This window comes from Lycium ferocissimum, chromosome 9 (assembly GCF_029784015.1).
Source record: "Lycium ferocissimum isolate CSIRO_LF1 chromosome 9, AGI_CSIRO_Lferr_CH_V1, whole genome shotgun sequence".
Classification (NCBI taxonomy): Eukaryota; Viridiplantae; Streptophyta; class Magnoliopsida; order Solanales; family Solanaceae; genus Lycium; species Lycium ferocissimum.
Genome location: NC_081350.1, coordinates 38,827,432 through 38,839,862, shown reverse-complemented (window position 1 = coordinate 38,839,862; position 12,431 = coordinate 38,827,432). Strand labels below are relative to the sequence as shown.

The window sequence follows — 12,431 nt, the reverse complement described above, 5'->3', positions numbered from 1 at the left end:
TGGCCTTTTGACAGTTAAATATTAAAGTGAAAATACATATCATTTAATTATGATTAAGTTATAAATGTGTCTATAAAAGACACATATCATCCATTCACTAATTTTGTCTAATTACTGAATGCCAATATTCTATACCTTGTTCAATATTTGTATTGTGTACATGAGATAATCTCATGAAATGATTCAATATACATACTGAACTCATGAAATATTGGTGCCGAAAGAAGTAGTTTATTATTTACGAGGGCCTCCAAAGAAGATACAATAATTAAGGGTTCTTTACAAGATCCCATCAATTTAATTTTTGGTACAAGTAAGAAAAGTTTACATGCTTAAAATACATTTAAAAAGAGAGAGTATAAATTACAGATTTTATAGTTTATATTTGAGAGTTTTGTAATGACGAATAGGAACTCCTCAAATAGTTAGGGGAAAATTTCATAAATATACGATTGAGTCACTTACATTGCAAAAAAATAGTCCAAAACTCATTGCAAAGCTCTAACCCAAAACTCCCTCTTCTTCCCTCTCTCTCCACTGCCTCCTTCTTTTTCGTTTTTTTATTTTTTTTAATTATTTTTTGCTGGAGTTCACCACTACCTCCTTTTTTATTTTATTTTTTAATTTTTTATTATTTTTTTTTTAATTTTTTTTAATAGAGTATTATAATTCATATACCCATACACACCCATATACAATATTATACAACATTATAATCCATATACTCATATACAATATTATACAAAAATTATAATCCATATACCCATATATATTCATATACACCTATACAAATATTATACACCCATATACAATATTATAACTCTTATATCCATATACACACATATACACCAGTATGCAATATTATACACCCATATACATTCATATACAATATTATACACCCATATACATCCATATACACTCATATATAATATTATACAATAGAATACACCCATATACAATATTATAACCCATATATCCATATACACCCATATACACTCATATACACCCATATATAGTCATCACCGGAGTTCCATTCTCCGGCGTATACACCCATATACATCAACATACACTCATATACACCCATATACAGTCATCACCGGAGTTTCCGTTCTCCGGTGAACTCCAACACCATCACGTAACCAACTGTTCAAACATCAAAGATCCGGTGTGACAGAAGGAAAGGGGAACTTAAAAAAAAAAAAAAATTAAAAGTGAGAAGCAGAGAGAGGAAGAAGAAGAAGAAGTGAGAAATCCACTAAATACCGGTAAACAATGTATCAATCTTGTATAATAGTGTATAAGAGATGTTTATACACCCATATATACTATTATAGAAGAAGAAGAAGAATTCCACCAAATATATATAAATGATGAATCAATCTTGTATAATAGTATATAAAGGTGTTTATACAAGCCTATACACTATTATACAATATTATACAAATGAATCGTATGAATGGAGCTTCACATGTTCTTCTTCTTCCTTGAACTTCTTTTGAAATTTAATTCAAATCTAACTCAAATCTGCTTCAAATGACTTCAAATTTAAGTTTTGAACTCTTGTTGATGTTTCCAATCAATTAGAACGACACCCAATCAAGTTTCCAAGCGAACCCAAAGAACACTTATTTAAAAATAATCTCAAATTTCACATCGAGTTTAACTTTCAAACTCAAAATCTACGATACTACTCAAACTTAAAGCTTAAGCTCTTCAATGGAGTTTTTTCAAACTCAAAATCTATGATATGGCTCAAACTTAAAGCTTAAGCTCTATTTCAAATATGAGAAACTTGAGCTCCATCAATGGAGGTTTTCTGATTTTTTTTTTCAGTAGCATATGAAATTCAGGGAAAATTTTAAACAACTGGGATAGTGGAGATCTTCACAAAAAGACATGGGTACGGGGCGAGGGAGATGGTCACAAATGAGATTTTGGAGTGAAGTCCTCAAGTTTAGATGCAAAAACAGTAGAATTGCTGGGCTTAGAGAAGGAAAAAAGTTCAAGTTACACGTAAAGTGGGTCAAATAGTGTAAGAAAGTAAAATATGGGCCTAATTTGCAAAGATTGTTCTTCCACCGATTGATATAGTGTAATTAATCCAATAGTTAGGTGTCATTTGGTTTGAAGTATAAGAAAATCTCATGTCAGTATAAACTTCTATACTACTTAGTACTTATTACTTATACAACACGTGGTTTCTTGCTTAGAATTCTGCCCAAGTAGTAATATAATAATGGTATAACTAATAGAGCATTTGATTTTCGATATTAAACTCTGCATGAGTTAGGTAGAGTACTGTCGGAAACACCCAAGGCTGTATTACTAATGGCAGAAATTATGATAATTTATACGCGAATTTATGTGTTGTGTTACTTGATTCAGTGTGAGATAAAAATATGTGTATTTCATATGATATATTAGCAAACTTGTGTGCTCTAGTATTTGAAGACAAAATTGTTCTTAAATTAGACAATTTCAACATAATAATATATTCATGTATTATCACAGGCTATAGCAGATTTTAGGAGAGATAGAGGTCAGAGGCGGATCTAGGATTTAAACTCTTGGGGTTCAACCTTTAAATTTTTTAGCATTGAACCATTATATGTCTAAAGTTATGGGTTCATATCTATTATCTATTATAAATTTAGTAAATTTTTACTTATAAATTTGTACACCACATCGAAAATTTGGGGTTCAATTGAACCCCAAATTATAATGCTCCATCCGCCCCTGATAGAGGTAGGCCGAAGAAGAATCAGGGAGGTGATTAGACAGGACATGAAACATCTCCAGCTTAATGAGGACATGACCCTAGATAAGAAGATATGGAGGTCGAGAATTAGAGTAGTAGTCAGCTGACTGTTGTAGTAGTTTTATGTGGGAGACTCGGGGGGCTAGTCTCCTCTCTTCTCATCTTCTCCTTATTTAGCAGTATTAGTTAGTATGTCTGTAGTGTCTTATTTTTCACTTTTTAATTTTTATTACTATCTGTTGTTTCATTTGCTTTGTTTATCAAACTATTGTTGTTGTTATTTTCCTTTCAACCCTGAATTCTTTTGAGCCGAAGGTCTACCAGAAACAACCTCTCTACACTACAAAGGTAGAGTTAAGGTCTACGTACATCCTACCTCCTTAAACCGAACTTGTGAAATTACATAAGGTATGTTGGTTTTGTTGATTATGCACTTCATAGTAATTAAAAAGATCACCTCGACGCTCGCAGCATCACGTGTTTACTTAGAGTTCGGATAAAGGGCGCACCCTACAGGAGTATGATGCAAGCAAACTATCCTGACACAAGCATTGGTGGCGATTCCATAGCTCGAAGACAAATTTACAGTTATTCCAAGACTCACCTTGGTACTGCATAATAATTTCTGTATTATGGGTCACTCCATAAATAATAGTGCTTGTTTTAGTTTTTATGTGAAAAAAAACAGTGCACCACATGACCAAACACCTTTTAATGTTTCACTTCTTGTTTGGTCTTATGAATTGAAGTCTGCAACTGCCACAAGATCATTTATTCAAGCTCATTTATTATTTTTTCTCTTTTATGCTTTGCATTCATCGCCACCTTTTATTTTCTTGCATAGCAAGATATATTTGGGCAGACACTCCAATTCCCCATTTGTAAGAGAACTCCGAGACATAACTTTGTTAAAGAGAGAAAGTGAATAACATTTTTCAAAAGGGGGAAAAAGATTGAAGATGAGTAGCATTACTTGTAGCTGTCATTCTAATTTGATATTGAAGAATAGAGAATCAAGAATCAATGGAGGATCCCATTTGCAATACAATGGGCTTAAAGCAATTGAAACTGTGCAACTGCCAGCTAGCTCTGCTGCTTATAAGACAAAAGGTATCATATATGATCTTCTTGATATTTTTGTTGTACTTTGATGAAGAATTTGTAGTATTTCCCAAATTTGGTTGCTCGAACTCTTCGAAAATGCCGACGGTGCATGTCGAATCTTCCGATAATAGTGCCTTTTTGGAGGATCCGGCACGGGTGCTATAACATTTTTGGAAGTCCGAGCAACATCATAGACCATAGCTATTAATAGGCCATAAGAAACTGTGGGAATTTGATGTTTTGGTGTTACATTCTTTAATAGTATTCTCCTTGAATTTTAGACTTTTTCTGAAAATCTGGACTTTTTGACATAAGATACACTAGTAAATAGTATGATAATTGGACTAACATTGTAAAGGAAGTGTGGAGAGTTGATCTCATTGATGTTAGTTCTTGTAATACTCTACTGGTAATAGAGTATTTCTTAAAATCTGTTACTGATCTTTCATTTATCTTTCAGCTTTTTGGTTTTGCTGATGATATCTTTCCCTTATATTTGTATCTGCAGTCTAAACTTCCTTTTCGATAAGTGGTTGAAGGAACAATCTTTTGTAAACGCTTAGAATACAAGTACAGAGAAAATGAAAATGCAACTTGTTAATTTTATTCGAAGATATAATGAATGGTAGCATAGACGGCGCCAGGATTCGAAGCTTGTGGGTTCGGGATTCTAATTCGTTTAAGTTACTGGGTTTTAAATTAACAATTATACATATTCGTTGAATTTTTCAAAATAAATACAGGGTGTAGACCAAAGTTACTGGGTTAGACTGAACCCCCGAGTAATATGCTCGCTCCGCCCCTGAATGGTAGAATGCACAACTTGTGAATTATGATATCAATGTTTCATTAGTTCAATGACTCTTCAAATTTTGTGGATGTTAGATTTTTCTTATTATCATAGTTTTTGTGCTTCTTAGCCTTCCATTTTATCATGAGAAAATTCGTAGCGAACTTTGGTTTGTTTTCGGGTTCTGTGATTTTACGTTGAGGATTCTAATCTACTGAAATTTTCAAAATAGCTGTAAAATGTGGAAGAATCAAGGCTATGGCCTCTCCAATTGTTTCAGCTCCCAAGAGAGAGATAGACCCGAAGAAAAGGGTTGTCATAACCGGAATGGGCCTTGTTTCAGTCTTTGGAAGTGATATCCACAATTTTTACAGCAAACTTCTTGACGGACAGAGTGGAATCAGTTTAATAGATAGATTTGATGCCTCAACTTACACGGTTAGGTTCGGGGGACAGATTCGTGATTTCTCTTCCAAAGGCTATATAGACGGGAAGAATGATCGTCGTCTAGATGACTGCTGGAGATACAGTCTTGTTGCTGGAAAGAGAGCCCTCGAGGATGCAAACCTTGGTCAACGAGTTCTTGAAACTGTGAGCCTTTTAATTGCTAGTACTCCATATGTTTCAATTTGTTTTTCTTACTTTCCTTTTTAGTCTGTCTCAAAACGAATGCCTCTTTCCTAATTTGACAAATTTCTAATTATGGACTTACCTATAGAACAAATAGATTTTATTTATATAGATTCTTGAATTTACATGTTGCAGATGGACAAAACAAGGATCGGTGTCTTGGTTGGGACGGGCGTGGGCGGTATAACAGTTTTCAGCGACGGGGTGGAAACCTTGTTGCAAAGAGGATACAAGAAAATGAGTCCATTTTTTGTTCCTTACATAATCACCAGCATGGGATCTGCACTGTTGGCTATAGACACGGGACTAATGGGACCTACTTACTCTATCTCAACAGCTTGTGCAACTGCCAATTACTGCTTCTATGCGGCTGCAAATCATATTAGAAGAGGCGAAGCAGATATTATGGTAGCTGGTGGAACGGAAGCTACTTTAACGGCTACTTTAGTTGGTGGTTTCATAGCTTGTCGGGCCTTGTCTCAAAGAAACGATGAACACGAAAAGGCTTCGAGGCCATGGGACACGGATCGTGATGGTTTTGTCATTGGCGAAGGCTCTGGTGTCCTGGTATACAGATTTTCTTTTATTTTTTATTTTTTTTTTTTTGTTTGTTAACCGTGGTATCCGGGCCAGCTTGTGTGCACCTCGACTAATTCCACGGGATACCCGCTATCTCCTACCAGGTAACTCTGTCAGCCAAGGCTAGGACAAATGGGAAGAAGATTCAACTAATTTTTCTTTTGCTCCGCCTCTTATCTTGTCACGTTTGTTAAAAATCATCTGTTGGTTTACTATAGTGACTTAATCGAGTTATTTCCACACGAACAGGTCATGGAAAGTTTGGAGCATGCATTGAAAAGAGGTGCTCCTATCATAGCAGAATACTTGGGAGGTGCAGTCACTTGTGATGCTCATCACATGACCGATCCTCGGGCAGATGGACTTGGAGTTTCGTCTTGCATTGCTAAGAGTTTGGTAGATGCGGGAGTTTCCCCAGAAGAGGTAATACTATTGGCCGATTTTCTGATAAAAAATGGTCGTATCTTTCAGTTAGTCAAATGTACTATTTAGATTCTGATATACAGACTGTTGTATTGACTCTGGATAGGTGAACTATATAAATGCTCATGCAACATCAACCCGTGCTGGAGATTTGGCTGAGGTCAATGCCATCAAGAAGGTCTTCAAGGATACTTCAGAATTGAAAATGAACGGGACAAAGGTGAAAACAACCGTTATTTTGCTTACGATGAGTAACTAAATAACTACGTATCATACAAATGCTAGTCTTATCTACCAATAGACTCAAAATTCATTTTAAACTAGAACGAAAATGCTGCCGCTGCCCCTCTCAAGGAAAAGAAAAAATCCATTCTTTTTATGTAGGACAATCAGCTACCTGTTGAATGATCAATATTACAAGACCTATCTACTATCACTAGTTGGTTTATACATCAATTTTGTTGTTATTTGAAGCCCGTTTGTTTAGAATATTTGAATGCAAATGGCTACGTAACAACTTAATCAAGTTACATTTGTTGTTGTTACTTGTTAGTCAATGATCGGTCATGCACTAGGGGCTGCTGGTGGAATTGAAGCCATTGCAACCATCAAGGCAATCACAACCGGCTGGCTTCATCCAACCATCAATCAATATGTATTACTCACTAACTCCCCCTTTTTAACGCGTTCTGGTTATCCGATATCCTGATAGCTCTTTAACCATTTATGTGTAGAACTTAGAGCCTCAGGTTACAATAGACACCGTTCCAAATGTGAAAAAACAACACGAAGTCAATGTCGGTATGTCTTTTTATCCTAAATCCTAATGCACAATTCTCACTTAACAATTGGCCAGTGATTACAGTAGCCTCATGTAATCCTTTTCATTTTTCCTTTCATCTTCTTTTGCAGGTATCTCCAACTCATTCGGATTCGGGGGGCATAATTCAACGGTTGTTTTTGCACCCTACAAGCCTTGAGTAAAAGTTCAAGACAAGCATTTTTCGGCTTATTTTGGAGAACTCATAATTTTCTTGAAGATTACCGCATCTATAATATGCCACTTTCTCAAATTTTATTGAAAATGTAAGCTATGAAATATAGTTCAAATCTTAGAGAGATTGTGGTTTCCCCTACAGCAAATGTCAGATTGATGAATAAGGAATTGTTTCAGCTTCTAAAAGATTGTATCCTTATCAATAAACTTCCCAATTATTATCATTGATGATTTAGTTATGCAACAAGCTTTCCAAGATTTGTTAGAAACTCAGCCAAGCAAAATGTGATATGTGGCACATGAACTCGCTTCGATCCTCTAGTGTCATTTTTTAAGCATCCAGCTCGATAATATAATACTAAGCTTACCAAAGAAGCAGTAGCCTCCATGATCTAATGATCACTCGAATCAACTACTCATAAGCAATGTGAAATAATATATTATGTAGCATTTCCATGCTAATAAGTCCACACTTTCCTGAAATGAAGACTGAAGGAAAAAAGCTAGAAACCGCAGACTTCGGATGTTGTCTCTGTTTGATGTTTATTTTTTAGCACGTTTGGCGCATTTACTTTAAAAAATAACTTCCCCAAATTGCTACTTCCTCTTGGCTATCATTAGCCATTAGGACTTCTTTAGCTAGTCACTGTAGAATAATCCTTCTCTCATTATTCCTTAAAATTTGTTGGTATTTTTTAATTTTGTTGATTCTTATATCCTTTAAAATAGAGGAAGACTTGTTTAATCCTGTGGAAACATTTTACACTGCTGAAACGGTTTCTTAGGACGGTGTCTAGCACGACTCAACTCAATTGGTGTATTTACTCAAAAATATTATCGTTGTAATATTTTAATTACTCACCAGCTATTATTTTGCCAAGTGAGTAATATTTATTATTGTAATTTTATCGTTGTTTCCTAACACTTCCGGCTCTGAGTTGGCTTTCTGTTCCTATTGTTAAATTAAAGAGAGAGTGGCCTAAGCAAAGGCAATTTATTTGATAAGGAAAAAAAAAACAAGATTCTTTTATCTGAGAAGATGAGTAGCATCACTGGTAGCTGTTTTTCTAATTTGATATTGAAGAAGAGAGAATCAAGAATCAATGGAGGATCCCATTTACAATACAATGGGCTTAAAGCAATTGAAACTGTGCAAATGCCACCTAGCTCTGCTGCTTATAAGCCAAAAGGTATTATGATCTTCTTGATATTTTTTGCAGTATCTTGAAGAATTTGTAGGACTAAATTTCTCAAAATTGTGCCATAAGCTACGTCGCTCGGACTCTTCAAAAATGTTGACGAGTGCTTGTTAAATCCTCCAAAAATAGTGCATGTTTGGAGGATCCAGCACGAGTGCAGCAATATTTTTGTAGAGTCCGAGCAACACAGGCCATAAGGTGTAAATAGTAGTATGATAATTGGTCTTACATTGTAAAGAAAATAGGGAAATTTGATGTCTTTGATGTTACATTCTTTAATAGTAATATGCTTGACTTTTAGACTCTTTCTGAAAATCTGGACTTTTTAACATAAGACTAACATTGCAATTTTGCAGTACTTTTATGACAAATTAGTAGACAGAGATGGATTTAGTATTTAAAGTCAATGGGTTCGAAATGGTTGCGAGTTACTGTATACAATACATTTTAATTTTTAGATTTTTATTCAGTTGAGCTCACAAAATCCACCTGTGTTTGTAGGACTAGATATCTTGATTTGTGGCATAAGGTATAAACGGTGAAGTATGATAATTGGCCTAACACTGTGCAGAAAATGTGGGAATTTGATAACTTTAATATTTATTTGATCTTTTAGTGATTTTTGTTTCTGAATACTCTGTGGTAGGAATTGTCTTCATATGACCTATAGGTCACGAGTTCAAGCCGTGGAATCCGATGCTTTGCATCAGGGTAGACTTTCTACATCAAACCCCTTGGATGCGGCCCTTCCCTTAACCCTGCGTGAATGCCAGATGCTTCGTGCACCGGGGTGCCCCCTTTCTTTAGTTTTATCATTTTTCTTTTAGCTTTTTGGATTTGATGATGATATCTTTTCTTTATATTTGTATTTCCAGTCTAAATTTTCTTTCAGATAAATGGTTGAACCAAGATTTCTTTAGGTGCTTAGCATTCAAGAAAAGAGAAAATGGAAATGCAACTTGTGAATTTTGTTATAACATATAATGAATGTAGAATGCACATGGAATCTGCAGCAATTGCAAGTTCATGATTAATGTACCTTCATTTCTCTTCTATGTGTTTGTTTTACTAATCACAATCTAATGTTATCAATGTTTCATCAGTTCAATGACTCTTCATTTTTTGTATTGATGTTGAATTTTTTTTACTATCATAATTCATAGTTGTTCTTCTTCTTATTTTTCCATTTTATCACGAGAATTGCGGCAAACATTGGTTTGTCTTCATTTTCTGCGATTTGTCTGGAAGGATTCTAATCTACTGCAAATTTTGAAATAGCTGTAAAATGTGGAAGAATCAGGGCCATGGCCTCTCCAGTTGTTTCAGCTCCCAAGAGAGAGACGGACCCGAAAAAAAGGGTTGTCATAACCGGAATGGGCCTTGTTTCAGTCTTTGGAAGTGATATCGACAATTTTTACGATAAACTTCTTGAGGGACAGAGTGGAATCAGTTTACTAGACAGATTTGATGCCTCAAATTACACGGTTAGGTTCGGAGGACAGATTCGTGATTTCTGTTCCAAAGGCTATATAGACGGTAAGAATGATCGTCGTCTAGATGACTGCTGGAGATACTGTCTTGTTGCTGGCAAGAGTGCCCTCAACGATGCTAACCTCGGTCAACACATTCTTGAATCTGTGAGACTATTAATCGCCAGTACTCCCTTTGTCCTAATTTATGTGACGCTCTCTCCTTTTTAGTCAATACAAAAAAAAAATGACATCTTTCTATATTTAGAATAGCAATTTAACTTTAAAATGCCCATACCCTTAATGAGATGATTTATAGCCACACAAATATCTACGGCTTATTTTGTACCACAAGTTTCAAAAGTCTTCTTTCTTTCTTAAACTTTGTGCCCAGTCAAACACTTTCACATAAATTAGGACGGAGGGAGTATAATTATTGAGTTATAAATGATTAAAAGCGTAAATATGTGAGGAAAGATTCTTGAATGAATTTGTTTGTGTTGCAGATGGACTTTAACGAGGATTGGTGTCTTGGTTGGGACGGCTATGGGCGATTTAAAAGTTTTCAGCGACGGGGTGGAAGCCTTGGTGCAAAGAGGATACAAGAAAATGAGTCCATTTTTCGTTCCTTACACAATCAGCAACATGGGATCAGCACTGTTGGCTATCGACACTGGACTAATGGGACCTAATTACTCTATTTCAACAGCTTGTGCAACTGCCAATTACTGCTGCTACGCGGCTGCAAATCACATTAGAAGGGGCGACGTAGATATTATGGTAGTTGGTGGAACGGAAGCTCCTATTACGGCTACTGGTGTTGGTGGCTTCATAGCTTGTAGGGCCTTGTCTCAAAGAAACGATGAACATGAAAAGGCTTCGAGGCCATGGGACACGGATCGTGATGGATTTGTCATTGGTGAAGGCTCTGGTATCCTGGTATACAAATTCAACTACTTTTTCTTGTCACGTTTGTTCAAAATCATCGATTGGTATAGTGACTTGATCGAATTATTTCCATTTCCACACGAACAGGTCATGGAGAGCTTGGAGCATGCGTTGAAAAGAGGCGCTCCTATCATAGCAGAATATTTGGGAGGTGCAGTCACTTGTGATGCGTATCACATGACCGATCCTCGCGCAGATGGTCTTGGAGTTTCATCTTGCATCGTTAAGAGTTTGGTAGATGCGGGAGTTTCCCCCGAAGAGGTAACACTTCTCAGCTGTTTTCTGGTCGAAAACGTCATATATTTTAGTTAGTCAAATGTGCTAAGGTCAGACCTCTCTATAACAGTATTCAGTATTCTACTATAACAATATTTTACTATGACAACAATATTTTCTGTGGAATCGATCTTTCACGTATGTTCTCTATAACAATATTTTGCTATAATGATAACAACAACATACCCAGTGTAATTCCAAAGGTGGAGTCTGGGAACAACATTTCGCTATAGCAACAAAAAAATATCAGGACAAACGATGTTGTGTCAGAGAGGTTTAACTGTATTTAGATTCTGATATACAGATTATTGTAATGACTATGAATAGGTGAACTATATAAATGCTCATGGAACATCAACCCCTGCTGGAGATTTGGCTGAGGTCAATGCCATCAAGAAGGTCTTCAAGGATACGTCGGAAATTAAAATGAATGGGACAAAGGTGAAAACAACCATTATTTTGCTTATCAATGACTAACTAAATATAGAAATGTTAGTCTTATCTACCAAGACACTCGAAATTCATTTTAAACTAGAACGAAAACGCTGCCACTGCTACTCACGCCTCTTAAGGGAAAGAAACAATCCTATCTTTTTAAGTAGGATAATTGAATTACTTAACAATTGAACCAAGTTACATTTGTTGTTGTTACTTGTTAGTCGATGATCGGTCATTTACTCGGGGCTGCTGGCGGAATTGAAGCCATTGCAACCATCAAGGCAATCACAACTGGATGGCTTCATCCAACCATCAATCAATATGTACTACTCACTAACTCTGTTTTAACACATTCTGGTTATCCGATATCCTGACTATTTTTTTAACCATTCCGAGACTTATTTCTCTCTTTGTCATGTTCAGAACTTAGAACCACAGGTTACAATTGACACCGTTCCAAATGTGAAGAAACAACATGAAGTGAATGTTGGTATGTTTGTTTATCCTAAATCCTAATGCACAATTCTCGCTTAACAACAGTTGGCTAATACTAAAGTACCCTCAAAATAGAGAAAGAAAGAAGAAATGAAAGGCATATCACTTACAAATGCCACCAGGTGCATGTCGGATCCTCCAAAAGTAGCGCATTTTTGGAGTATCCGACACGAGTGTAGCAACATTTATTGAGAGTCCGAGCAACATACAGTAGCCTCTTGTAATCCTTTTCATTTTTCCTTTCATCTTCTTTTGTAGGTATCTCCAACTCGTTCGGATTCGGGGGCATAATTCAACCGTTGTTTTTGCACCCTACAAGCCTTGA

General features: G+C 35.8%; 1 protein-coding gene and 1 pseudogene across 2 annotated transcripts; both read left to right on the top strand.

The window, feature by feature from the left end:
• Window positions 1-3,318: 3,318 nt before the first annotated feature.
• Window positions 3,319-7,527, top strand: LOC132030668 (3-oxoacyl-[acyl-carrier-protein] synthase I, chloroplastic-like). Of its 2 annotated transcripts, XM_059420392.1 has the most exons (8): window positions 3,319-3,868; window positions 4,885-5,243; window positions 5,418-5,849; window positions 6,111-6,284; window positions 6,391-6,504; window positions 6,838-6,939; window positions 7,019-7,085; window positions 7,197-7,527. In XM_059420392.1, the coding sequence occupies exons 1-8, from the start codon at window positions 3,718-3,720 to the stop codon at window positions 7,262-7,264; spliced, it is 1,467 nt and encodes a 488-aa protein (XP_059276375.1). In that variant the 5' UTR covers window positions 3,319-3,717; the 3' UTR covers window positions 7,265-7,527. The 2 variants fall into 2 exon arrangements, with proteins under 2 accessions (XP_059276375.1, XP_059276376.1); XM_059420393.1 differs by lacking the exon at window positions 7,019-7,085.
• A 743-nt stretch (window positions 7,528-8,270) lies between these two features.
• LOC132030669 (3-oxoacyl-[acyl-carrier-protein] synthase I, chloroplastic-like) lies at window positions 8,271-12,431 on the top strand (annotated as a pseudogene).

Excerpts from the sequence above, each read along its gene's own strand:
- LOC132030668 (XM_059420392.1), top strand. The coding sequence starts at position 3,718 with ATGAGTAGCATTACTTGTAGCTGTCATTCTAATTTGATATTGAAGAAT. Across the intron at positions 5,244-5,417 it reads GTCAACGAGTTCTTGAAACT|ATGGACAAAACAAGGATCGG; the intron begins GTGAGCCTTTTA and ends TACATGTTGCAG. Across the intron at positions 6,505-6,837 it reads TGAAAATGAACGGGACAAAG|TCAATGATCGGTCATGCACT; the intron begins GTGAAAACAACC and ends GTTACTTGTTAG.